We start from the raw sequence: 27885 nt of genomic DNA, 5'->3' as shown, positions 1-27885 counted from the left end.
CCTCAAATTCTCTAAAGTTTAATTCTTTTGCTTAAGGCTTACAACGTAAGAAGTTAATAAAAAGGAGAAAGGAGCCTTTAGGTATATGGGTGGGGTTCTGAGAGGGCCACTGGGAGGAAGCAAGAGCAGTCAGAGCCTCTGAGGATAAAAAGCCTGGTTCACTCTCAGTTACCACGGGTTGTCTGAGGTCTTATGGAGTTCAAGACACTGATTTAAAAAGCCACTTGCTGGTACCCTTCAAGATGTTCAGGATGGGAACTGATGGGGTCAACAGGGCATAGATACCGTTCTCACCGCCCATAGAGAGAGAGAGATGTCTTCCTATTCCAGGAAAAGGCAGTGAAATTCAGGAGCCTGATGGGATGCGCTGGAAATACTCACCGGATTCCAGGGAGAAGGTGAGACGAACGGGTGGAGGGAGTTGGATTGAGGGGTAGGACCCAAGCCTGGGGCTGTGATGCTCAGAGGTTTGACAGGGAGACAGAGCTAGCAGGGCGCGGGTCTGCAGGGGAGGGGGGACAGGCTTGCGTGGGAGGTCAAGGCCTGGGCTTGGCTTTCGGAGGCCAAGGGTACGCGCACCCCAGGGAGGCCCTTGCCTTACAGGGACCTGCTCCTTCTGTCCCCGGGCTGCGAGGACCCTGCACCCTGCCTCTGACTTGGACCTGGGACACGGGGGAAACTTTTCAGACTTGCCTGGTGCCAAGTGGATACTTTGGGAGGATTAGGCAGGCTCCACGGGTGTTCACGGTGGCCGAGGGGGCAGACCCGGCGTGCGGGCGTGTGGGTGTGTGCATGAGCGTGGACCCGGAGCGACACACACACTCACACACACACACTCACACGCCCGCACCCACGCAGGGCCCTCGGCCGCGCAGACCCAGACTCCCTGGACCTTCACCCCCAAGCCGGCTCCTCCCCGGCCGCGCGCCGGGTGCCAAGTCCCCGCCGAAGGCTTCTCACTAACGCAGAGGGCAGGATTCAGGGGGCTTGGGACAAGGAGCCACGGCAGGGGCTCCCCACCACCCGCTGCAGCTGCCGGCGATCCCCCGCCCACCGGGGGAAGGGGATGGGAAGAGAGTGCCCGGGGCTCTTACCGCTCAGGCGGCCGGGTGCGCGCGGGAGCGCCCGCCGGTCCCGCCCCGCCACGTCGGCAGGGCCAGCGGGGACGCGGCCGGAGGGCGGGCGGGGCGGGGCGCGGCGCGGGGTGGGGCGGGCGAGCTGCCCCGCCCACGGCCGGGGGAGAGGGTCCCGCCCTCTGCGACCCCGGCCCCCGGGTCCCCTGGCCCCCGAGGGGCTGCGCGGGGCAGTCCTTCGGGGCAACTTTTCTAGTCTGTGCGCTCGGGTACACGACGGGCTTCGGGTTCGCGGGATCCCCCGCTGTCCCTTTAACACACACCCGGAAAGCCTCGCAGTGCACCCGTAAGGAGTTACCCTGGTTGTGATTTTCTGGTTCTGTGTTGAACTGATTTTCCTGACCTTGTCGGTGGAATGTGCTGTGATTTTAAAAAACAAACAACAACAACAAAATCCCCTCCTGATAGAAGCCCGTTTGGAAATGTGAATCAAACCCCCAAATGCATTAACTTTGGCCTAGAAAGTCCACATTTGTCCTAAGTAAACAAAGGGGGAAACATGGGTGTGCAAGGGTCTTTATTGTGGCTACTTAGGCCAGAGAAAACGGGAAGGCCTGGGGTTGCCCCACTATGAAGGATTGGTGAAATACACTACAGTAACTTCAAACAGTCAGATATGTTGTAGCAGTTAAAACTTATAACAGCATCAAGGAAGTAAGGCCATGCAGTAAGGCCTTCTTCAATGTATGGCTAAATATTAAGTTGGGGGGCAGGGGCTGCAAACATAGTGTATGTCCCATATGAACTATGTTTGTAAATATACATGTAGATATAAAATGTGCATGTATACATGCTGTGTGTGAAAGCCAGGGAAAACAATTTAGAAACAGCGGCTTTCTGAGAGGTTTATTTAAAGCCAGTTTTCTCCTCTTCAACCCTAAACTCTTTTCTTGTAAAAATTATAAATTCAGAATTAAAGAAAAATGCTAAGAGCCTTTCTCTCACCCCTTCAATATCACTACCATTTTTAATAGTGCATGGATCCTACTGTAGTTTTTCTAAGCTTGTATACACATATATATACAAAGACAGTTTTAAAATGGCAAGATATTGACATTTTGTAACTTTTTCCTGCTTATCTATTATTGTCCTCTTCATATGTATCCTAAGATGCCTGTTATATTTTGTAATATGTTTGTATCACAGTTTATTTAGTTATTTCCCTACTGATGAGCAAAGCAGGTCATTTCTAGCTCCTTCCTTATATTTTCCATATAAAATTTTTTAAAAATTAAGCTAATTAATATTTATTCTCTTTATATTCATAGAAAAATTAAAAAGTTACCTTAATGTGATGGGTTTGTGGAAACTGCTTCCAGTTACTGGCGACTTTTTTGAATTAAGCCACTACTTAGAATCCTAATTGTTAACTGACACCTGTTCTTTGGGTTTTCTGCCTCTAAATAGAATAGAGAACATGCTCTGAACCTCCCACTTCAGTTCTGAACCCGTGAGTAATATGGAACTGGGTTGCAAGTGTGACAGGCGGGTTTCTGTTCACCTAGACTGACACATCCATGTCATGATTTCTGCACCTGCCTAGAGATAGCAGACACTTCTGCTACACCTGCCTTACAGCCTGGCCACTGGCCAGAGCCCAGTCACGGGTTCAATTTTTAAAAAATTTTTAGTTGTAGATGAACATACAGTGTCTTCATTTATTTTTATGTGGTGCTGAAGATCAAACCCAGTGCCTCACACATTTGAGGCACGCACTTTACCACTGAGCTATAGCCCCAGTCCCACACGTTCCATTTTTAAAGGGCTGGTTTCCTTTTCTCCTTGACTCAAACCACACCTGTTCAGTAAAGAATATCAGCCAAACAACCCTAGCAACAAGGACTTTTGTTTGTTTGTTTTCTGGTTATTTTGCCAACTGCAAATTATGCCTTTTCACTCAAATTTAGCTGCTTCCAGGCCTACCAGGTTTTATTTCAGATATTTTAATTTTTGCAATTTAAATTTTTGGCTGGGTTATGGCTCAGTGGTAGAGTGCTTGCCTAGCACATGTGAGGTGCTGGGTTCAATCCTCAGCATCACATAAAAAATAAATAAAATAAAGGTATTGTGTTCAACTACAACTAAATATATATATATATATATATATATGTGTGTGTGTGTGTGTGTGTGTGTGTGTGTAAAATTAAATACTTTGGAGTGTTTCAAACAATTGGAAAAGTGAAGGATTATATGAAAAATACTTATTTGTGTAAAAAAAAAGTAGAGAATACTGTGATGATGCTTGAATTTAACAAATTTTTACCTCTTTAATTTAGAACCTTCTTTTAAAAGAAAAACAGGTTGCAGGTATACTCGAAAGCCTGCCCCTTCCATTGTCCACTGTCCTTGAAGGTAACCACTGTCCTGAAGTGGTTGTCTATCCCTTCCCCCCATATTTATATGCATTTACATATTTATATGCATAAATCCTTACCCACAATTGTATGTAGAATTGTTTTTCAATAATTTTTAATTTTACAAATAACATTCTATACATTATGTCTTTAGACTTAACATTATGTTTTAAGAATCACTCATGTTCATACATGTAGCTAGCTCTAGGACGGACATTCATTTCAACATCTTTGTAGGATTCCATTCCATGCCCCAATGTATCCATTTCCAAACCAATGGACATTTAGTGTGTTTCATATTTCACTCAATTACAGATAATGCTGCAGGTACATCTTTGTACATATTTTCTTATATCCCAAGCTAACAATGCAATGGCTGTATCCCTTTACTAGACATTGCCCAGTTGCCCTTCAGTGTGGTTCAATCATTTATTCAATACAGAAACATGTTGATATTACCCAGCCATAAAGAAAAATGAAATTATGGCATTTGCCGGTACATGAATGGAACTGGATACTATCATGCTAAGAGAAATAAGTCAATCCCCTCAAAACAAAGGCTGAATAAGTGTTCTCCCTGATATGTGGATGCTAACACAACAAGGTACTTCAGTAGGGAATTGGATTTATACTTTGAGAAGGGTCTCCTTACAGCTTTTGAGTAGGAACATGCTGTGATTCTTTTGTCTGAGTCTGGTTGGGTTAGGATGAAATGGAGTTGAATGGGTAGAGGTAAGTGTAGAGACAGGGAGGTCAGTTGGGAGGCTAATGCAGTTGTTCATGTGGGAGATAGATGGCTTTAACTACCATAGAAGTAGCATGAGAGGTGTTTTCCTTATGTATATATTTCAAAGAAACTCCAACACAATTTGATCGTAGGTTAGATGTAGACTTTGAGCAAAAGAGATAGGTGCTACTACACCAAGGATTTTGGCCTAAGCTACTGGGATAATAGAAATATCATTTGTGAGATGAAGAAGGAGTTTAAAGTTGTGAGAATTCAATATTCAGGTTAGTGAGAGTTTAGGAAGCAGTTGGATGTAAGAGGAGTTTAGGGAAGAAGTCTGGGCTGGAGACATAATCAGGGAAACATCAACAAATAGATGTTTCGATGCTATGGACCAGGAGGAGAGTGCATGGAGTTAGAGAAAAGATGTCCACAACTGAGCCTTGGATGTTTCATGTCAGTGAAATAAGGAAGACTCAGAAGGAGACTGGGGAGGAGTGCTAGTGAATGTGTAGAGAAATCAGGGATGGGGGGATAGTGGGAAGGGAGAAGATGGGGTCCAAGAAGCGGAGAAAGAAAACTTTTCAAGAACTTTTCAGTGGTGTATAAATGCCTCTGCAGCTCAAATGCAATGAAAATTGAGGATTGAGCGTGGAATTTGGCAATGTGGCAGTCATTGGTGACATTGAAAAGAGCTATTTCTCTTGGGTGGCAGGGAAGGAACCCTGATTGGAGTAGATTTGGAGTAGATTTAAAAGAATGGGGTGGGGCGGATAATTAGAGATGGGGTTAAACAATTCTTTCAGGGAGTTCTGGTGTAAAGAGGGAGCAAGGAAGAGGAGGTTGTGGGTTAAAAAGAGGATTTTTTTTTAAATGAGAGAAATTGTAGCATTACATGCTGATTGGAAACACTACATTAGAGACAAAAAAGGTGTTGAAGAAGAGAGAGGACAGTTATGAGAGTGAGTGCCTTGATTAGATAAGCTAGAGAGCAATCCAGGGCTCAGGGGAAGGATGGGCTCTTGACATAGAGAGTTCATTCAGAAGGACAGATGAAAGTGCAGTTAGAACAAGTGCAGGTGGAGAACAGAGTTTGGGGGAGGGATGTGGACATGTCTGCTGGTGACATTGGTTTTCTTGAGGAAAAGGAAGCATCATGATCTGAGAAGGAGCAAGAGAAGGAGCTATGGGGAGTTGACGAGAGAGGAGGAGGTGTGAGTGGGAGAGGAGAGAGAGGGGATTGGGGGGTGGCAGGAAGGCTGGAAGGTTGCCGTTCCTTCTTGAGGTTGGCACGCAGTCATGCATTGCAGGTGAGACAAGCAGCATGGGTGAGTGTATGTTTCCTCCAACTCTGTTCAGCCACTGGAGCTCAGTGTAGTCCAGAGGAATATTGGACTTAACCTGGGTTGAGAAGAGAGAAAGAAGGTAGCTGAGATCAAATGCAGAGAAATGACTAAAGGGATCAATCAAGCATGATGTTTCAGACCAGTGCAGTGAGTTTGGGGAGCTGCTGGCAAGAGAGAAAAACTCAGAGTGGGACAGTGGCAACTGATTATGGACTGGGTGTAGTCATTGGTCATAACAGTAGCTAGGATATAATCAGGGAAAGCCTGGCCGGGCAAGGTCAGGACAAGATAATTGGAAGTGAGATTATCTAAGAACTGAGAGGCCGGGGGAAAGGAAAAATCATGACATAGCTACCAAAATACATAGAATTATGAAAGGGGTGATATTGGACTTAGACAGAAAGTGTCGCTAAAGTACTCGAGAAGAATGGGGCTCAGTAATGACTGCAACCAGAAGGGGTGAGGTTTTAAGGGCTGTAGAGAGAAATAGTGATTTGGAATCAGGGACACCGCCTCCTGGCCCTGAGCTATGAAGTGTGCATTTGAGAAAACGGGAACCACTAGAGGGCGCTGTGCTCAGGATAGAGTGCTGGTCTCGGTGCTGGATGGTCTGGGAGTTGGAATGGAATCCCCAGAAGAGCTTTAAAAAAATCCTGATGCCTGTATCCACTGAGACCATTTAAATCAGCATCTCTGGACACGTATGAGAGTATGAGAGTTCCTGTTTTCTCATATTCCGATCAACATTTGGTCTACTGCATGTTTCAATTTTTGTCCATCTCAGGGGTAGGTCACTGAGTCTCCTGGTTATCTTCGTTTGCCGTTTCCCACGTTCTAGAGAAGATGCACACCTCTTCACGTGTTTGAGCTGTATCTACTTACTTCCCTGTTATCCATCTGTTTATATCATTGGCTCATTCCCCACCCTCTTGAGTTTAGTCACTTTCATATTGATTTGTTGGAAAACTTTATATATTTTGGTATTACCCCTTTATGTTGATATGTATGTTGCAAATACATTCTTCCAGTCTGTGGCTTCCCCCCTCCAACCCAGCAGTGAATTTTAATTTTAATATTTACAATATGTTATCAATTATATTCCTTATGGTTTGTGTTTTTTATATGAATAATTGACACATGACTCATTTCAAAACTGTGGGTAGACACAAATATTTACTATTAATATTTTGGGGAAAGATAAAGGTTTTTGGGGATTGGCTTGCTTCACTTAGCATTATAGTCTCCAAATCCATCCACTTACCTGCAAATGCCATAATTTTGTTCTCTTTTAATGCTGAGCAATGTTTCATTGTATATGTAGATCAAAGTTTCCCTATACATTCATCTACTGAAGGGCATCTAGGTTGGTTCCACAGTTTAGCTATTGTGAATTATGCTGCTGTAAACATTGATGTAGCTGTGTCCCCATAGTTTGCTGGTTTTTTTAAAAATCTGAATTAATTTTTTTATTTATATATGACAGCAGAAGGCATTACAATTCTTATTACACATACACATCACAATTTTTCGTATCTCTGTATATAAAGTATGTTCACACCAATTCATGCCTTCATACATGTACTTTGGATATTAATGTCCATCACATTCCACCATCATTTCTAACCCCATGCCCCCTCCCTTCCCTTCCCACTCCTTTGCCCTATCTAGAGTTCCTCTCTTCCTCCCATGCTCCCTCTCCCTACCCCACTATGAATCAGCCTCCTTATATCAGAGAAACATTTGGTTTTTGGGGATTGGTTTACTTCACTTAGCATTATCTTCTCTAGCTCCATCCATTTACCTGCAAATGCCATGATTTTATTTTCTTTTATTGCTAATTAATATTCTAGTGTGTATATATGACACATTTTTTTTTATCCATTCGTTGGATGCTGAGAGCCACGGCGGAGTCTGTATGGCCCCTGGCATTTTGCCAACAGTATTGATTAATGTTAGAGTCTGCAAACAAGTCAAAATAACACCTGGCATTTTGCCAGGGGAATGTTAGAGTTTGTAAACAAGTCTGGATGGTGCTTGGCAAAATGCCAGGGGCCATACAGACTCAGCCGTGGCTCTCAGCAGTTGAAGGGCATCTAGGTTGATTCCACAGTTTAACTATTGTGAATTGTGCTGCAATAAACATTGATGTGGCTGTGTCCCTGTAGTATGTTGTTTAAGTCCTTTGGGTATAGACCGAGGAGAGTGATAGCTGGGTCAAATGGTGGTTCCATTCCAAGTGTTCCAAGGAATCTTTATACTGCTTTCCAGAGTGGTTGTACCAATTTGCAGTTCTACCAGCCCTTTTTCCCACATCCTTGCCAACACTTATTGTTGTTTGTATTCTTGATAGCTGCCATTCTGACTGGAGTGAGATGAAATCTTAGAGCAGTTTTGATTTGCATTTCTCTAATTGCTAGAGATGTTGAACATTTTTTCATGTTTGTTAATTGATTGTATATCACCTTCGGAGAAGTGTCTGTTCAGTTCCTTAGCCCATTTATTGATTAGGTTATCATTATTATTTTTTTTTGGTGTTAAGATTTTTGAGATCTTTATGTATTCTTTTTTTAAAATTTATTTTTGCATTACAATTCTTAATACACCATTATACCATAATTTATCATATCTCTGATTATATATAAGGTATATCTTTATATATTCTAGAGATTAGTGCTCTATCTGATGTACTTGTGGTAAAGATTTGCTCTAATTTTTTAGGCTCTCTATTCACCTCACTGATTGTTTCTTTTACTGAAAAGAAACTTTTTAGTTTGAATTCACCCATTTATTGATTCTTGTGCTATAGGAGTCTTATTAAGAAAGTTGGGGCCTAAATCTACATGATGGATATTAGGGCCTACTTTTTTTTCCATTAGGCATAAGGTCTCTGGCTTAATTCCTAGGTCCTTGATCTACTTTGAGTTGAGTTTTGTGTGTGCTGAGAGATAGAGGTTTAATTTCATTTTATTGCATATGGATTTCTAGTTTTTCCAGCACCATTTGTTGAAGAGGCTATCTTTTCTCCAGTGTATATTTTTGGCACCTTTGTATAATATAAGATAACTGTAATTATGTGGGTTAGTCTCTGTGTCCTCTATTCTGTACCATTGGTCTTCAGGTCTATTTGGGTGCCAACACTATGCTCTATTGGTCTGGAATAGTAATGCCACCAGCCTCACTCTCCTTGCTAAGGATTGCCTTAGCTGTTCTGGGTCTCTTATTTTTCCAGATGAATTTCATGACTGCGTTTTCTATTTCTATGAAGAATGTCATTGGGATTTTGATTGGGATTGCATTGAATCTGTATAGTGCTTTTGGTAGTATGATCATTTTGACAATATTAATTCTGCCTATCCAAGAACAAGGTAGATCTTTCCATCTTCTAAAGTCTTCTTTAATTTCTTTCTTTAGCATATTGTAGTTTTCATTGTGAGGTCTTTTACCTCTTTCATTAAGTTTATTTCCAAGTATTTTTTTAGGCTATTGTAAATAGAGTGGTTTTCCTAGTTTCTGTTTCAGAGGATTTGCCACTGATGTACAGAAATGCCTTTGGTTTATGGGTGTTGATTTTATATTGAGCTACTTTGCTGATTTTATTTATTAGTTCTAGGAGATTTCTGGTGGAATGTTTTGGGTCTTCTAGGTATAGAATCATATCATCTGCAAAAAGTGATAATTTGAGTTCTTATCCTATTCATATCCCTTTAATTTCTTTCAGTTGCTTGTATTTTTGATAATTGCTCATGGCACTTTTTATGAGGATTACATGAGTTAATCCTTGTAAAGTACTCAGAACAATGCCTGGCAAGAAGATAACTGTTATATTTGTGCAAATGATGTTATATTCCCCACACTGTTCCATTCTTTTGTTTGTTTGGGTGGTGCTGGGGTTTGAACCCAGTATGCTAGGCAAGCACTCTACCAACTGAGCTCCCAGCCCCTCCACCCTGTTCTGCACCTTGCTTTTCTTCCCTTTATAGTCAATCCTGCCATTTCCACTTCAGTGTTTAAAAACACATGACTTGTATAGAATTAAACTCCTTTCTGTTACAAGTTCTCTTCTGTGTCAGTCACTGTTCCAGATACTTTATATTCATTATCTTCCCTAAAAAATCACAACAACTACTCCCATTTTGTGGATGAATAAATGGAGTCTCAGTGAGTTTAAATAACTTGCCTAGTTAGTGGGCCAAGTAAGGAATATGCTCAGTTTGGCTGTTTCTTTCTTACTTCCACTGCCCTGATTGCTTCCTGATTTTTGCCCTCCCCTTAAAGACAACTCTCAGGGTTATGATAGCCACAATAAGAATGACAGCAGTGTTGTGCAACAGGCTAACAAGATTTGTGCCATGTGACCAAATCTTCAGTGATGTATAAATGTGTGCATATGCATGTCTTTTTAAAAGACTTTAGTCCAGTGTTGCTGAAATTCCCTCAAAGACACAGCCGGCCCTGCTTGTTTCTCAAATCTGTTTTCCCAGTGTCCTGCACACCTGTGCTTTCCTGCTGCCTCACATTGTACCCATCACTCCTGGCTGAGTACCTCCAGGCCTAAGAAGACTTTCCGTTGTGTTTGATAAGTAAGGATGAGTAGTCAGACACTGGCCTCTCCCTTCCCCCTGAAAGCAGAAGTGATTCTGAACTAGATGTTCAACTTTTTCATTGGCCACAGTGCACAGTCTTAACGTTTTTGTAAAGATAAAATGATGCCGGCCAGTGAGATTCAGTCTAGAACCATTATTTAGCTTATGTATTCTGTTCTTTACAAAAACTAAATAAGTGAGAAGTCTGAGAACTGGGATCCAGGTACCTGAAGTAGCTGCTTAACCGTTCACCCTCTTTTTGTTTCAACTCTTATTGATATTATGCTAACATTATTCGAACTGGTCTTTAGAAAATTAAATTTTAAATTAGTCCTTCAGGAGCTCAGCATCATTTACTATTCCAGAATTAAAAATGGGAACATGTAGTAGAACCAAATGTTGATTAGAGTGTGGGAAATCAAGATACAATTCCTCTTAGGTATGGCTAAACATGTATCAAATATTAAGCTTTCCTTGAAAGCTGATTTAAAAAAAAATTGTGGTGCTAGGCTTATTTTCAGTATCTCATCTAGCTAAAATAATGCTCAGGCATTGATTGATAATAGCAGATGCAATTATTCAGGAAATGTTAAATATGGTGGTACTGAAGAACAGGCAAAGTTTTCCACTCTGGTGACAACTTAATATTCAGGGTGCACACTCTCAGGATAAAATTTATGTTAGAAAAATACTTTCCTTCACAGTGGAATTTTCATAAGCTGCTTTCTTATATGAATGTAAGTATATATTGATTTAGTCTGCCGCCCAGAAAAGCCTGGTATGCCCATGACTTTTAAAAAAGGAAGTTTCTGAGCACTTGCATGTGTGAGGCCCTGGGTTCAATCCTTGGCACCATATAAAAATAAACTAATAAAATAAAGGCATTCTGTCCATCTACAACTACCAAAAATTTAAAAAATAAAATTAAAAAATAAATAAATAAAAGGAAGTTTCTATGTGGGAGTAATTCCAGTAAGCGCCAAAAGATGGCACCAAACCATGTACCTGGTATTGTATTGCTTTACTTTGAGGACTTGCATTCGTCAAGTACTTATTTTCGTGCTCTTAGAAGTTATTTTCTCTTCTTCTGAAAAAAGAAATATTGGTAAGTAAGAAAGCTTTTGTGGATTTTTCAAGTTATGGTGCAAATACGTCAAATAAGGAAGAGAATTCTTATGATTATGTAGGAAATAACCTTTGAAATTTTTGCAAAATGATTTTGTTGTTGTTTTAATGTTATAAGGGTCCTTTGAATTGTACACAAATAAGTAGTGTGTCTTTATGCAAGATATAAAACAACTAATACTTTTAGTAATGGTGGAAAAAAACTAACTTTTGTTATTTATTTCTTCCGCTTTCGTCTGTGGTGTTTCTCTCTTCGTCTTTCTCTAGTTCCTTGTTTTCGGCAACATTTACAGCAGTTTATATCATTGATAGAGCAACTATCACAAGTTACATACTTTTATAGTGTACATGTGTGTTTGAGCTCCCCTGTGCATGAACTGTGAAAGTTTATTGGTCTGGATCTGTCACTAACTCAGTAGCCTTTTGAAGGAGGGTTCCTGGCATTCCTTTTCATATTAATATCCCGAGCACCTAGCACCATTAATTAAATGGAGGAAGTGACAGGGACCAAGCTCTTTGTAACCTGTGAATTCAGCGGTGCCAGCCCTCAGCTCCCTCCAGGCTCCCTACCTTAAGTTTGACAAAAGAAACAGTGTTTCTTTGGCATATTTGTTGACTTGATTATAAATTCTTTCCCTACACTTACCTAACTTAATGTTTTTGTTTTCTTTGTTTCTGGTCTCTCCTTTCTTGTAGCTTTAATTTTTATAGGTTCCTCCAACACCGTTTTGTCTGAAAAAGTTTTTACTTGTTCGTTTTTCTCTCCTTTTTCATTTGATGCATTCATTAAATGACTTTTACCTATCTCTTTTTACTTCCTTAAGAAAACAGTGACCTCATAAATTTCCTGTCTTCCAGCGCCACCCCCTTTACATATATCAAAGTTTCTGGCTGGTTTGTCAAGTGTGTAGAGTAGGAGTTGCTCAAGGCTACGAACACCTGGAGGGGAATATTTGTACTTTGTGGTGGGTGTTATAAGCTTTCCACTTCCCCACGTGATGGCTGAATTTCAGTCCTCTGACCTAGAGGTTGGTCTGTGGGGGAGACCGTAGAGTGAGTTCTCATCCATGACTGTCAGTTATCTAACTGAGGAAATTCTTTCTTTATATATATATTAATATTCCAAATAATACAAGCATGCATCTTTACATATGAAATATTTTACATAAGTTATAATTAAAGACAATTCTTTAGTTGTCTTAAGATAATATTTTGAAATTATAAAAAATATTCAAAATAAGAAATTTTAGAAATATTTGAAAGTACTTTAAAAAAATTTTTTTAGTTGTAGATGAACACAATTTCTTCCTTCCTTTCTTCCTCCCTCCCTCCCTCCCTTCCTTCCTTCCTTCCTTCCTTCCTTTCTTTCATGCTGAGGATTGAACCCAGTGCCTCACACTTGTGAGGCAAGTGCTCTACCACTGAGTTACAGCCCCAGCCCTATTTGAAAGTATTTTAAGAAAGAAAATTAAATTCATCTGAGACTCAGAGATGACAAATCTTAATACTTGGTATGTTTCTTTATATTCTTTTTCCTCTAGGCTTTGTGTTCATCAGGTTTGATCATATTTTACAAACTTGGAGTCACACTCATGACGCAATTTGGTGCTTTTATTCACTTAGCAGTTACTGCAGATTTTTTTCAGAGTGCTGTCAGGATTGGAGACTGCATGCTATTCCATGGTATGGATATACCATATTTGATTTAACCAGTTTCTACACTAGACATTCTGATTTTTCATCATCTTTCATGGATCCCCATGGTCATATTTTTTTATTATTTCTTTAACAAATTCCTAGAAGTGGAATTACTAACATAAGAGTAGGCATATTTTAAAGGAATTTATATAAACTACCAAATAACCCTTTATAAATGTTGTACTAATTTCTCATTCCTGCTCAAGTAGTGAGAGTTTTTATTTTTGTTCCCACTTACTAACAGTGGGTATTCTATTTCTGAGTTTTTTCAATATGATTGATGAAAAAGGTCATTCCTTTTTTGTTTCTGAGAAACAAAAATTCTCATTTGAATCCCTTTATCTTCTATTAAGTATCTTAAATTAAATTAAGAAATTCTGATATTTTATTCCTAAATGCTTCATTCTGTATCTCTAATAACAAATTAAAAGTAATATTTCTTTCTTTCCCTTTTTTTTTTTTTTTTTTTTGGTACCACCGCTTGAACTCTGGGGCACTGGGCTACGTCCCCAGCCCTAGTTTGTATTTTATATAGAGATCCATTCATCTATTGAAGAGCATCTATGTTGGTTCCACAATTTAGCTATTGTGAATTTTGCTGCTATTAACATTGATGTGGCTGCATTACTATAGTATGCTGTTTTTAAGTCCTTTGGGTATAAACCAAGGAATGGAATAGCTGTGTCAAACATTCCAAGTTTTCCAAGGAATCTCCATACTGCTTTCCAGAGTGTTTGTACCAATTTGCAGTCCTACCAGCAATGTATGAGTATGCCTTTTCCCCCACAACCTCGCCAACACTTATTGTTGTTTGTATTCTTTATAGCTGCCATTCTGACTGGAATGAGATGAAATCTTGGAATAGTTTTGATTTGCATTTCTCTAATTGCTAGAGATGTTGAACATTTTTTTCATATATTTGTTGATTGATTGTATATCTTCTTCTGGAAAGTATCTGTTCAGTTCCTTGACTCATTTATTGATTGGGTTATTTTTTGAGTTCTTTATATTTCCTAAAGATGAGTGCTCTATCTGAATGCGTGTGGTAAAAATTTGCTCCCCAAATTAAATTAAATTAAGAAATTCTGATATGTTATTCCTAAATGCTTCATTCTGTATCTTTAATAACAAATTAAAACTGGGCCCTCTATTCACCTCACTGATTGTTTCTTTTGCTGAGAAGAAGCTTTTTAGTTTGAATTCATTCCATTTATTGATTCTTGATTTTATTTCTTGCACTATAGGAGTCTTATTAAGGAAGTTGGGGTCTAATCCGACTTGATGAAGATTTGAGCCTACTTTTTCTTCTATTAGGCGCAGGGTCTCTGGTTTAATTCCTAGGTTCTTGATCTACTTTGAGTTTTGTGCATGGTGAGAGACAGGGGCTTAATTTCATTTTGTTGCATATGGATTTCCAGTTTTTCCAATGCCATTTGTTAAAGAGGCTATCTTTTCTCCAATGCATGTTTTTGACACCTTTGTCAAATATGAGATAACTATAGTTATGTGGGTTTGTCTCTCTGTTCTCTATTCTGTACCATTGATCTACAGGTCTGTTTTGGTGCCAATACCATGCCATTTTTGTTACTATTGTTCTGTAGTATAGTTTAAGGTCTGGTATAGTGATGCTACCTGCTTCACTCTTCTCGATAAGGATTGCTTTAGCTATTCTGGATCTCCTATTTTTCCAGATGAATTTCATGACTGCTTTTTATATTTCTAAGAGGAATGTCATTGGGATTTTGATTGGAATTGCATTGAATATGTATAGTGCTTTTGGTAGTATTGTGATTTTTGACAACATTAATTCTACCTATCCAAGAACAAGAGAGATCTTTCCATCTTCTAAGGTCTTTCTTAATTTCTTTCTTTAGCGTTCTGTAATTTTCATTGTAGAGGTCTCTCACCTCTTTCATTGACTCCCAAGTATTCAATTTATTTTTTGAGGCTATTGTAAAAATAGTTTTACAATAGTAAAAATAGTAGTTTTCCTAGTTTCTTTTTCAGAGGATTTGTCACTGATGTACAGAAATGCCTTTGATTTATGGGTGTTGGTTTTATATCCTGATACCTTGATGAATTCATTTATTAGTTCTAGAAGTATTCTGGTGGAATTTTTTTTTAAATCTTCTAGGTATAGAATCATATTGTCAGCAAATAGTGATAATATGAGTTTTTCTTTTCCTATTTGTATCCCTTTGATTTCTTTTGTCTGTCTAATTGGTCTGGCTAGAGTCTTAAGAACTATGTTAAGTAGTAGTGGTGAAAGAGGGCATCTCTGTCTTGTTCCAGCTTTTAGAAGGAATGCTTTCAGTTTTTCTGCATTTGGAATGATGTTGACCTGTGGCTTAGCATAGGTAGCTTTTACAATGTTGAGATACCCTGTTATCCCTAGTTCCTGTTATCCTTAGTTTTTCAAGTATTTTGAACATGAGGGAGTATTTTGTCATATGCTTTTTCTGCATCTATTGAGATGGTCATATGATTCTTACCTTTAAGTCTATTGATGTGATGAAGTACACTTATTGACTTCCATATGTTGAACCATCCCTGGGATGAAACCCACTTGATTGTGGTGCACTATCTTTTTGATACGTTTTTGTATTCGATTTGCCAGGATTTTATTGAGAATGTTTGCATCTATGTTCATTAGAGATATTGGTCTGAAGTTTTATTTCTTTGATGTGTCTTTGTCTGGTTTTGGAATCAGGGTGATATTGGCCTCATAGAATGAGTTTGGAAGTGTTTCCTATTTTTCTATTTCATGAAATAATTTGACAAGTATTGGTATTAGTTCTTCTTTGAAGGTCTTGTAGAACTCAGCTGTGTATTCATCTGGTCCTGGGATTTTCTTGGTTCATAGGCTTCTGGTGGTGTCCTCTATTTCATTGCTTGAAATTGATGTGTTTAACTCGTGTATATCATCCTGATTCAGTTTGGGCAAATCACATGACTCTATAAATTTGTCAATGCCTTCAATGTTTTCTATTTTATTGGAGTACAAATTTTCAAAATAATTTCTTTTTTTTTATTCGTTGCTCATGACAGTACAATGATCTTGACATATCATACATTTGATTCAAATGGGGTATGAATTCTAATGATCTTCTGTATTTCTGTAGTGTCTGTGGTAATATTTCCTTTTTCATCATGGATATTAGTAATTTGAGTTTTCTTTCTCCTTCTTGTTATCATGGCTAAGGGTTTATCAATTTTATTTATTTTTCAAAGAAACAACTTTTTGTTTTGTCAATTTTTCAATTGTTTCTTTTGTTTCAATTTCCTTGATTTCAGCTCTGATTTTAATTATTTCCTGTATTCTACAGCTTTTGGTATTGATTTGTTCTTATTTTTCTAGGGTTTTGAGATGTAATGTTAGTCATTTATTTGCTGACTTTTTCTTCTTTTAAGGAATGAACTCCATGCAATGAACTTTCCTCTTTGTATTGCCTTCATAGTGTCCCAGAGATTTTTATATGTTGTATCAGTGTTCTCATTTCCTCTAAGAATTTTTTAATCTCCTCTTTGATGTCTTTTGCAACCCATTGTTCATTCAATAACATATTATTTAGTCTCCAGGTGTTATTTTATCATTGATTTCTAATTTAATTCCATTATGATCTGATATAATTCAGGGTAGTATCTATTTTTTTTTTTGTTTTTTTTGCTAAGAGTTGCTTTGTGGCATAATATATGTTCTATTTTAGAGAAGGTTCCATGTGCTGCTGAGAAGAAAGTGTATTCACTCGTTGAAGGATGAAATATTCTATATATGTCTGTTAAGTCTAAGTTATTGATTATATTATTGAGTTCTATAGTTTCTTTGTTCAGCTTTTGTTTGGAAGATCTATCCAGTGGTGAAAGAGATGTGTTAAAGTCACCCAGAATTATTGTGTTGTGGTCTATTTGACTCTTGAATTTGAGAAGAGTTTGTTTGACGAATGTAGATGCTCCATTGTTTGGGGCATATATATTTATAATTGTTATGTCTTGTTGATGAATGGTTCCCTTGAACAGTATGAAATGTTCTTCTTTATCCCTCTTGATTAACTTTGGCTCATTGTCTACTTTATTTGATATGAGGATGGAAACTCCTGCTTGTTTCCACAGTCCATGTGAGTGATATGTTATCTCACAACCTTTCACCTTCAGGCTGTGGATGTCTTTTCCTATGAGATGGGTCTTTTGAAGGCTTTTTAAAATCCAATCTGCCAGTCTATGTCTTTTGTTTGGTGAGTTTAGGTCATTAACATTCAGGGTTATTATTGAGACATGATTTGTATTCCCAGTCATATTGTTTATTTTTGTTATTTAACTTGTTTTCTCCTTTGATAAGTATTTCCTTTAGTGTAATACCCCCCTTTGCTGATTTTCATTGTTGTTTTTTGTTTCCTCCTCATGGAATATTTTGCTGAGGATGTTCTGTAGTGCGGGTTTCTAGTTGTAAATTATTTTAACTTTTGTTTATCATGGAAGGTTTTTATTTCATCATCAAATTTAAGGCTTAATTTTGCTGGATATAGATTCTTGGTTGGCATCCATTTTCTTTCCGAGCTTGATATGTGTTGTTCCAGGATCTTTTGGCTTTCAGGGTCTGGATTGAAAAATCTGCAGATATCCTAATTGTTTTCCCCTATATATAACCCGATTCCTTTCTGTTGTGGCTTTTAAAATTCTCTGCTTATTCTGTATGCTAAGCATTTTCATTTATAATGTGCCTTGGTGTGGATCTGTTGTGATTTTGTACATTTGGTGTCCTATAAGCCTCTTATACTTGATTTTCCAATTCATTCTTCATGTTTGAAAAATTTTCTGATATTATTTTATTGAATATATTGTTCATCCCTTTGGTTCAGAACTATGCCTTCATCTATCCCAATAACTTTAAAATTTGGTCTTTTTATGTTATTCTATAATTCTTGAATGTTCTGATCATGGTTTCTCATCATTTTCACCATCTGGTCAACATTCTTTTCAAGATTATATATTTTATCTTCATTTTTTGAGGTCCTGTCTTCTACATGATCTAATCTGTTGGTGATGCTTTCTATTGAACTTTTAATTTGGTTTATTGTTTCTTTCATTGCAAGGATTTCTGTTTTTTTTTTTCAGAACCCCTATCTCCTTATTGAAATAATCTTTTGTTTCCTGTATTTGCTTACGTAGCTCTTTATAGAAATGATCTTTTGCTGCCTATAATCGCTCTCTTATATCATCCTTGAATTCACAGAACATTTTAATTATGTACATCCTGAACTCTTTCTCTGTAATTTCTTCTGTTGTTCTGGCCATGGATTCTAATAACGTATTATCTTGTTTTGGGGGGGGCACTTTTTTCCTTTATTTTTTCATGTTGTTCCTGTGTCCTTCCTTCTAGCACTGCAGATCCATGGCTTTACGGCTTTTACCCTATAGGCTTACAGTGTCCCTGCAGGTTTTCAATACCTCTTCTTTAAGGGGGAGAACAATGTGAACAGATCCTAATACACAGAATATACAACCTTAAACCAAATAGCTGCTATTAAGATGTTTATGACTTTGTCACAATATACAGAAATGGTGAATTAAATTATTATCTACAATATAAACATAGGTTTGCAAAAGGGTCTATAGTTTCTGATGGTGACAAAGAACCTGGAGTGAGGTGTAGGATGAGATGCTGAGGGGATAGGAGGTGAGGATTTGGAGTTATCAGATCTTAGAAAGCGTGAAAGAGGAATCTAAAGAAGTTGATTAGTAGCAGGAGAAGAGAGAGAAAGTGATTTGGGGAGACAAGTAAGTGGGAATACAGTACAGTACAATAAACAAACAAACATAAATATTAAGAAAAGTAAAAAATGTAAAAATAGGAGATAAAATAATATATAACATCACTGTAATAACACTATTCAAACATTCTAGTCCTCAGTAGCCTAATTCATGAAAAGAACTTGGTTTCACAAATGTTGGGGATTTGAGGGCAGGAGGGGAGAGAGAGAGAGAGAGAGAGAATCTCAGAGGAAAATACAAGGATTGTTTTTGTTGGAGATCAGCATCTTTCCAGCTCACCTTCTCATCCAATAGGTAGGGTTTTCTGTTGTTTGCTTGTACCTCCATCCTCAGAATGGTGAAGGTTATTAGGGTGGGAGGGTTGGTCTTGTGGCATGGCTCCTGGAGGTGGGGTATAGTCCTTGCCATTCCCCAATGGGAGATTGTACCCCAAGGATCTCCTTTGGGGCCCACTTGTGTGATGTGGGCACCTGGTCTTATCTCCTTATATCACCTGTAGACCTCGCCATTCTTGGTCTCTAATTCAGTCTATTGACTGTATCTCACTCACCCCTTCCCTTTCTACTTTCCAATCAGGAACCTTTCTCTCCAGAGGTCTTGTGGGCTGCGCTCTGGGGGCTGCACACCTGTTGCAGAGAGCTGTTTTATGTTGAGTAGTTTGGGACCCGGTTTTGCGACCCGGTTTTGTGAGCTAGGGACAGGCCCCATAGCCTCAGGCATGGTGCCTGGTTAGGGGCTGCTGAGGAGGGAGAGAAGTTGGGGGCTTTCAGTACCTGGATATTGCTTCTAAGCTCAGCCAGATTTCCAAGCTGAGAGTTGCCCCAACTAAAGATGACCACGAAGATGTCCTAAGATGGAGGAAGCTACTTTCAGCCATGGGCTGCTGGGTTGGGTGGGGCCGGGTGGTGGCTTTGAGTGGCTTGTTCAGAGATGCAGCTCCGCAGCATGCAGTATTGTGGCTGGCAGCTGTCACCAGACCCAGTGCAGTGTTCCAACGTGCAGGCTACCTCACGTAGGGGACTGTGGCAGTGGTTGCAGTGCCCCAAGTTGGAGGTCACCGGAGGAGCCCCACATTGGTAGATGGGGATCCACAAGGGAGAAGTGGCCGGAGTTCCTGCATGTGGGCTGTGGCCAGGTGTCCTGTGTGGGAACAGCAGCTGGGATTCCTGCATGGGTGGGCAGCCAGGAGTCCTGTGCAGGTGCTAATCAAGACTGATTTTAGAGGTCTTAGTCCACAGAAGTCTGGTTCCATTCCTTGGGACTCAAGGTGAGGCTGAACATCATGGTGGAAGACTGTGGCAGAGGGAAGCAGCTCACATGTTGATCAGAGAGGAGAGAGAGGGAGGGAGCGCCACACTGTCTTGATTACTGTAGTGTCAGAGTGAGATTTGATGTTGGGTGTGTCATTTCTTTGACTTTGACATTATTCTTTTAAGTACTTTCCCAACCCAGGAGTGAACAATACTTTTTTTTTTCAAGTCAGACATATTTTCTTCTAGAAGTTTTATAGTTTAAATATTCTAATGTGGTAACTAGAAATCAGATTCTCACCTCCTCCAGGGCTTCTTGTTGCTGCCTGCTGTGGGTCAGAGTTGTTCACTTATTCAGTGACTTTTCTAAACAATATTTGGAATGACTGTCATCTGTGAACGCTGAATTTTCTGTTAGCTCAGTGGTCAACTAGTGATTTGAGATTTCCTCAAACACCTGGAGCAAAAAAACAAACCAAACACCAAAAACAAAAACAAAAACAAAAACAAAAAAACAAACCAACTCTGGATCTTTGCAGGCTGGCTCCATGTTGGAGACCTTCTGCCTTAGTCTTCACTTTCTGCTCAGGTGGAGCCTAGACATTCAGCAGAGGTGAAAGGTTAGACCTTTCTCAGCTCTTCTCTGAGCCTGGGTCCAGCTCTGGGCAGGGTGTGGACTTGTGGATTTGTGGGCATACATGGAGCTTTCCGAAGCCTCTGTTCTCTCGCGTAGCTCTGTTCCCAGCCTCTTCCCTCCCTGGCTTTGTGGTAGGTCAATGGCTTGCTTATCTGTTATTTCTTGCCCCATGTGGCTGCAGCTAGTATATTTACCTTTAAATCTTTCCCACAAACACCACCCAGGAGGTTTCTCCAACTCTTAAACTTCTGAGGTATGTGAAGCAAAGACAACCCCATAGTGAATCCTTAGGGAGCCACTGGACAAGTCAAAACATATGGCCATGATTCCTTGTGTTCCCCCTGGCACCAGCAAGCTGTGTAACAGGGAAAAAAATATCATGTAAAAATCTGGGGACAGAAATGACTGTGATTGTGAATGAAGAAGTCATTGAGCTTTTAGGAAGCGGAAGTTTGAAAGCCATCATTCAAACTTTACTCATTTTACTATATGTCGAATTTCTAGAAACTGGACTGAATTCAAAATGGTCAGAAGAACAGCGGCCCTTGAGGAGAACCATTGCATCATGACCCCAGACAAAGAGCCTGTTGTCACAAACCTTTGGTTTTTTTGTATCGTGATCTTAATAGTCGGAATCATAGTCCAGGTCTCTGGTGAAAATGAACTTAGAGTAGACATGTCAAAAATAGGCCTGACGCATGTTCCGAAAGACCTGTCACCAAGAACTGAAGTCTTAGACATATCTCAAAACTACATATCTGAGCTTCAGATCTCTGACTTCAGCTTCTTGTCGGGGCTGAAAGTTTTGCGACTTTACCATAATAGAATCCAGAGACTTGATTTTAGTGTTTTCAAGTTCAACCGCTACCTGGAATATTTGGATTTATCTCACAATCAGTTGCAAAAGATATCCTGCTACCCTGTGGTGGGTGTCAAACATTTAGATCTCTCATTCAATGACTTTGATGCTCTGCCCATCTGTACAGAATTTGGCAACTTGACGCAACTGAATTTCTTGGGATTAAGTGCTGCAAAGTTCCAGCTATTAGATCTGCTACCAATTGCTCACTTGCATCTAAATTACATTCTTCTGGATTTAGGAGGTTATTACGTGAAAGAAAATGAGGCAGAAAGTCTTCAAATTCTGAACACAAAATCACTTCATTTTGTTTTCCACCCAGAGAGTTTATTTTCTGTCCAAGTGAACATATCAGTTAATACTTTAGGGTGCTTACAGCTGACAAATATTAAATTGAATGATGAGAACTGTCAAGTCTTAATTAACTTTTTATTGGAACTCATTAGAGGTCCAACCTTACTGAACTTTACTCTCAACCACATGGAAACAACTTGGAAATGCTTGGTTAGAGTTTTTCGGTTCCTTTGGCCCAAACCTGTGGAATATCTCAATATTTACAATTTAACAATAGTCGAAAGCATTAATGAAGAAGATTTTGCTTATTCTGAAACAGCACTGAAAGCATTAAAAATAGAACATATTAAAAACAAAGTTTTTATCTTCTCACAGACAGCGTTGTACACAGTGTTTTCTGAGATGAACATTATGATGTTAACCATATCAGACACACCTTTTATTCATATGCTTTGTCCTCAAGCACCAAGCACATTTAAATTTTTGAACTTTACCCAGAATGTGTTCACAGATAGTGTTTTTCAAAACTGTTCCACTTTAGTGCAATTGGAGACACTTATCTTGCAAAAAAATGGATTAAAAAACCTTTGTAAAGTATCTCTCATGACAAAGAATATGCCGTCCTTGGAATTCCTGGATGTTAGCTTGAATTCTCTGGAATCTCATAGACTTGAGGAAAATTGCACTTGGGTTGAAAGTATAGTGGTATTAAATATGTCTTCAAATATACTTACTGACTCAGTTTTCAGCTGTTTGCCTCCCAAGGTCAAGGTACTTGATCTTCACAATAACAGAATCATGAACATCCCTAAAGATGTCACCCATCTGGAAGCTTTGCAAGAACTCAACGTAGCATTCAATTCTTTAGCTGACCTTCCCGGATGTGGTACCTTCAGCAGCCTCTCTGTACTGATCATTGACCATAATTCTATTTCCCACCCATCAGCTGATTTCTTCCAGAGCTGCCAGAAGATGAAGTCCATACAAGCAGGGAGCAACCCATTCCAATGCACATGTGAGCTCAGAGACTTCATCCAACATATAGGCCAACTACCAAGTGAAGTGGTAGAGGGCTGGCCTGATGCTTATAAGTGTGACTACCCAGAAAGCTATAAGGGAACCCCACTAAAGGACTTCCATGTGTCTCCATTATCCTGTAACACAGGTCTGCTGATTGTCACCATTGGGGTCGTGGTGCTGGTGTTAGCTGGTTCTGTGACCTTCTTCTGCCTCTACTTGGATCTGCCCTGGTATCTCAGGATGGTGTGTCAGTGGGCCCAGACTCGGCACAGAACTAGGAACATCCCCTTGGAAGAACTCCAAAGAAATCTTCAGTTCCATGCTTTTATTTCATACAGTGAACATGATTCTGCCTGGGTAAAAAATGAACTAGTACCCTGCCTAGAAAAAGAAGATATCCGGATCTGTCTCCATGAAAGAAACTTTGTTCCTGGCAAGAGCATTGTGGAAAATATCATAAATTGCATTGAGAAGAGCTACAAGTCCATCTTTGTTTTGTCCCCCAACTTTGTCCAGAGTGAGTGGTGCCATTATGAGCTGTACTTTGCCCACCACAATCTCTTCCATGAAGGGTCTGATAACTTACTCCTGATCTTACTGGAACCCATCCCACCCAATAGCATTCCCAACAAGTATCACAAGCTGAGGGCTCTCATGACACAGCGCACTTACTTGGAATGGCCCTTGGAGAAGAGCAAACAGGGACTTTTTTGGGCTAACATCAGAGCTGCTTTTAATATGAACTTAACACTAGTCAATGAAAACAATGATGTGAAAACTTAAAGTCAGGAAATCCCAATTAACACCATTATCTTGAACTCTGATGAATATCATTTCTAGCTCCTATCTGGGGCTGCTTCCATATCCACCATGTCTTTGGGGAAGATACAATGGAAACCTTGTTTCAACTGAGTTGGGGAATTAGGTTTGGGGTGGGGATAAAGGTGATGCTCATTTTGCCAATTAGAGAAATCTTAGTATCTTCCTGTTTACTCTCCGTTTTCACATTGAAACAGTCTTTTTTGAGTAAATTCTCATTCAGGGATCTTTCTTCCCCACTCTCCTTTCCCAAATGAAAGAGGGAAAGGAGACTTTGTGACTTCATGTCATCAAGAAAAGAGGTGGCCTCAGAACTGTATGCACTGGTCCTTGGAGCCTCCTCTGAATCCTCATTGGACTCTGGGTGAGTTTTATCATCCTAAGCTTTGGGCCTAGGAAAAATATTAGGCCCGTTATGAAATATAAGACAGTATTTTCTCTACATGTGAGTAATAGTTTATTGACTTTTTGACTCTGACACACAAACATGTATTTAACCATTGGAAACTCATGGCATTATAATATGTGTGTATAATAGGAAATACGGCCTTCAGTTATAGGCTTCTGATGTGAAAGACTTGGGTATACTTGCTTGCCAAAGACACTGAGAGTCAAATTTATGTGTCATTTGATATCAAAATTTTTTTTTGTTGTTGTGGTTGTCTTCGACTTTTGCCTAATGCCCAAAGCTGATGAAAGGCAATAAATGCTCCCATATTCACAGAGAGAGAGAGAGACACAGCCAGGCTGGACTTCCTAAAAGAGCAGAAAAGGACTAGTAATTATCAGTCCACGTTGCCATCTCTAGAATACTGGATTCAAAAGGGTCATTTAGAGAGTCATTAAGTGGAGGCTCCAAAATATGGCGAGATTGCTTTGAATACCTTCAAAGAGCAAGTGAGAGGGGCTCCCAGAATATAGGAAAGTAGTCTGTCATTCTCCTTCCAGACTGAAAGTTTGCAGAGGAACAGGAGTATAAGATCCATGCAGCAGGCAAGGTGTGATTCTTGGCTATTTATAGGTGCTGCATAAGTATTTGTTGAGTGAATAGATGAGTGCTTGTACTGGAGAAAAGGAGAGAGGTTGGCTTGGGCAGCACAGAATGGTAGGACAAGAGAAGGGGTACAGTGACTGCAACCTGTCCTTCCATCATCAGCATGGCAAAGGCATTTCCTGTGGGCCAGACTGACCATGGTAGCTGGGTTTGAGTTGTCACAATAGGACCTCAACCAACAAGGCAGCCTATTGTGCAGAGATATTGTGGCACCCAGAGGCCAAGGGGTTGGGGGGAAGAGGTGCATTGCAGGAGTTGTGGAAGAGATCAGCCAGATTGTGTGCCATTTGCATTAAGGAACTGTGTGATATGGAGTCTACTCTATATTTGGGTCTCCAAATAACCCACAGATGCATGCCATAAAAGGGCCACCTTTTGGTTTCTGACACAACAGGAAGTAGGAGTGTGATAGCCTATTTGCCTAAACCAGTAGTTAACGGCAGGGACATGCCTCTTTGTATAATACCCTCTTTCCTTGCAAAGCTCTAGGGACATCCAGAATATAAGAAGGCGGAGAAGACCAAGGAAAAGTAAAACAATTGGTTACATTCCTTCCTCCCTTCACTGAACAGAAGGCCTGAGCTAGGGATAAGGCTGAATTTTGAATGAGCTTTTGAGTGTGAGATTCTGTTAACTGGAACTAGTCTGAGCCATTTAATCCTGATGTAGAAGTACAATTACAAAAATGAGACTTGAGAATTACTAGAATGTATGGGATCTTCCCAAGATCAGGTGTTGTGGAGGGAGATCCAACAGAACCTGGTTGTAAGGAAGTGGATTTCCTTCTGGATTTCATTCATTCAATAAGCCAGTTTCATAATGAATGAATCACTGTGAAGAAATAAGCCATAAGGAAATTTCAGTGCTCCTCTCTGTCTACATTAGCTCTTCCTTGCTCTTTTGGAGAACACTGTTCTCCTTCATAGGCCCTCTCTCAAATGGCAAATTCTTCCACAGCCTGTGTTGCACTGTTTCCTAGACTAAAAACAACAACTAACAAAAACCACCCACAAAAATCCACGGCACAGATTTTAAATGATCAAATATTTTTAAGTTTAATAATATGTTTCCCACAAAATTTGTGGACATTAAACTATATTAATTGTAACCTTTTTAAAAAGAATTAAAATCTACATTTTTGTGATGTACTAACACACACACACATTTCAGACATATGAAAGGTTTATCATAAGGGATCTATTTCTTTTTTAGATAAAGGTTTTCTTTCTCCATGAATATTCTACTTTCTCTGTTGAATTCTGGTTGCCAACACCTGATACCAACTTGAGAAAAAGGGTATTTAATTTCAAGAATCTAGAGATGTCTCAGAACCCAAAGGCAGGGATAGAGCTGAGCTCTGAGGAAGTTTGAAAGCAGAATGGCCAACTGCCCAAACTTTCTCTCCCTCTCTAGTGTTGGAGATATCTCTAGTGTCTCCCACCTGAACTAAGTTACTGTGGGGGGTTAGGTAAGAGGGTAGAGGAGTGGGAATGGGATTGCCTTTCCTGTAACCATTACTGAGAAGGAGTGCGTATTGTTCTTCAGGGCTGCCATAACAGAATACTGTAGACTGGGTGGTTTAAACAACAGAAATTTATTTCCTGACAGTTCTAGAGACTAAAGTCTAAAATAAATTTCTGTGCCAGAAGGGTTGGTTTCTGGTGAAGCTTCCTGGTTTACAGAAGGTCACCTTCTTTGTGTGCTCACAGGGTCTCTTCTCTGTGTGCACATCCCTGGTGTCCCTTCCTCTTCTTACAAGGACACTATTCATACTGGATTAAGTTCCCATTGAATGACCTCATTTAACCTTAATCACCTCTTTATTATGTCTCCAAATACAGTCACATTTTAAGGTAGTGGGAGTTAGGGCTTTGACATAGGAATTTGGCGTGGGGCATAATACAGTCCATAACATGGTTATTCAGATAAATTTAAAAATATTGTGATGGAGATTATTAGTCACCATGAATAACCATTATCCTCTCATTTAATATTAAATGACTCCAGTTTTATTAGGACCCTTGACAACCCAGCTGGAGACTGCATTTCCCAGCATTCCTTGTGGCTCCATGTGGACATGTGACTGAACTCTTAGCACTGGGATGGAACTGGAACCTGTGTGCCTCTCTGTGCTATGTCTCTAAGAAAGATGAGCGTGGATTCCTTTGTCAGTTCCACTGACAAAGGAAAGATGAGTGTAGAATTGGATAAGCCATCTAGAACTAGAGGTGAAAGTCACATGTAGATGTGCTCTTCATTCTACCCACTTGTGCTGCCCAAGACAGCCTCGCCGCAGGTCTGGACTGCTCAGCTCTGTTGTGTGACAGAGAAGTAAACCTCCATCTGTTGAAGCCACTTTGGATTCCTCTGATACAGCCTCTTAGAACATATACGGCCATCTGCAGCACAGAGCCATGGTACAGCTTTCTCTGATTTCCTTCCTGTGTGGACCTATTATGAGAGAACAGTGTGCAAGTTCTACTCTGCAACCTGGAGCAAAGCATCCATCAATGTGAGGCACCTGGATCAGCCTGTGCTACTGCAAAGCCTCTTTTTTTTTTTTTCTATTTTTTTTTTTAATTTTTTATTGTTGGCTGTTCAAAACATTACATAGTTCTTGATATATCATATTTCACAATTTGATTCAAGTGGGTTATGAGCTCCCATTTTTACCCCATATACAGATTGCAGAATCACATCAGTTACACATCCATTGATTTACATATTGCCATACTAGTGTCTGTTGTATTCTGCTGCCTTTCCTATCCTCTACTATCCCCCCTCCCCTCCCCTCCCCTCCCCTCCCCTCCCCTCCCCTCTTCTCTCTCTGCTCCCTCTACTGACATTCGTTTGTCCCCCTTATATTATTTTTCCCCTTCCCCTCACTTCCTCTTGTATGTACTTTTGTATAACTCTGAGGGTCTCCTTCCATTTCCATGCATTTTCCCTTCTCTCTCCCTTTCCCTCCCACCTCTCATCCCTGTTTAATGTTAATCTTCTTCTCCTGCTCTTCGACCTTACTCTGTTCTTAGTTACTCTCCTTATATCAAAGAAGACATTTGGCATTTGTTTTTTAGGGATTGGCTAGCTTCACTTAGCATAATCTGCTCTAATGCCATCCATTTCCCTGTAAATTCTATGATTTTGTCATTTTTTAATGCAGAGTAATACTCCATTGTGTATAAATGCCACATTTTTTTTATCCATTCATCCATTG

The 27885-nt window shown here is 39.6% G+C and overlaps 3 protein-coding genes across 10 annotated transcripts in view; 2 read left to right on the top strand and 1 right to left on the bottom strand.

Annotated features, from left to right (window-relative positions):
• Positions 1 to 1182, bottom strand: part of Fam114a1 (family with sequence similarity 114 member A1) — a 60997-nt gene extending 59815 nt beyond the window's left edge. The window contains exon 1 of one of the 2 annotated variants that reach the window (XM_046449216.2): positions 1095 to 1182. The gene's annotated coding sequence lies outside the window, so the exon portion shown is untranslated. Of the gene's footprint in view, positions 1 to 693; positions 797 to 1094 lie in introns of those variants that run through there. The other variant, XM_046449271.2, reaches the window with a different exon arrangement.
• Positions 260 to 27885, top strand: part of Tlr1 (toll like receptor 1) — a 48442-nt gene continuing 20816 nt past the window's right edge. For 2 of the 5 annotated variants that reach the window (XM_046448795.2, XM_046448928.2), the window contains exon 1: positions 260 to 398. The gene's annotated coding sequence lies outside the window, so the exon portion shown is untranslated. Of the gene's footprint in view, positions 399 to 11141; positions 11249 to 27885 lie in introns of those variants that run through there. The other 3 variants (XM_046449091.2, XM_046449010.2, XM_058580088.1) reach the window with 3 other exon arrangements.
• On the top strand, positions 305 to 27215 carry Tlr6 (toll like receptor 6). Of its 3 annotated transcripts, XR_006852445.2 has the most exons (3): positions 305 to 398; positions 21127 to 23978; positions 26676 to 27215. XR_006852445.2 is itself a non-coding variant. In XM_046448377.2 (2 exons), exons 1-2 carry the CDS (start codon positions 358 to 360, stop codon positions 23576 to 23578), a joined length of 2493 nt encoding a protein of 830 aa, XP_046304333.1. In that variant the 5' UTR covers positions 305 to 357; the 3' UTR covers positions 23579 to 27215. The 3 variants fall into 3 exon arrangements, 2 of the variants coding, with proteins under 2 accessions (XP_046304333.1, XP_046304412.1); XM_046448377.2 differs by having other exon boundaries at positions 21127 to 27215; XM_046448456.2 differs by lacking the exon at positions 305 to 398 and adding an exon at positions 11168 to 11248 and having other exon boundaries at positions 21127 to 27215.

This window comes from Marmota monax, unplaced genomic scaffold (genome assembly GCF_021218885.2).
Source record: "Marmota monax isolate L192 unplaced genomic scaffold, Marmota_monax_Labrador192_F-V1.1 WCK01_AAM20220418_F8-fsc00025, whole genome shotgun sequence".
NCBI classification, from domain to species: domain Eukaryota; kingdom Metazoa; phylum Chordata; class Mammalia; order Rodentia; family Sciuridae; genus Marmota; species Marmota monax.
This window is presented reverse-complemented; position numbering and strand designations above follow the sequence as displayed.

Excerpts from the sequence above, each read along its gene's own strand:
- Tlr6 (XM_046448377.2), top strand. The coding sequence starts at position 358 with ATGGGATGCGCTGGAAATACTCACCGGATTCCAGGGAGAAG. Across the intron at positions 399-21,126 it reads CACCGGATTCCAGGGAGAAG|AAACTGGACTGAATTCAAAA; the intron begins GTGAGACGAACG and ends TCGAATTTCTAG.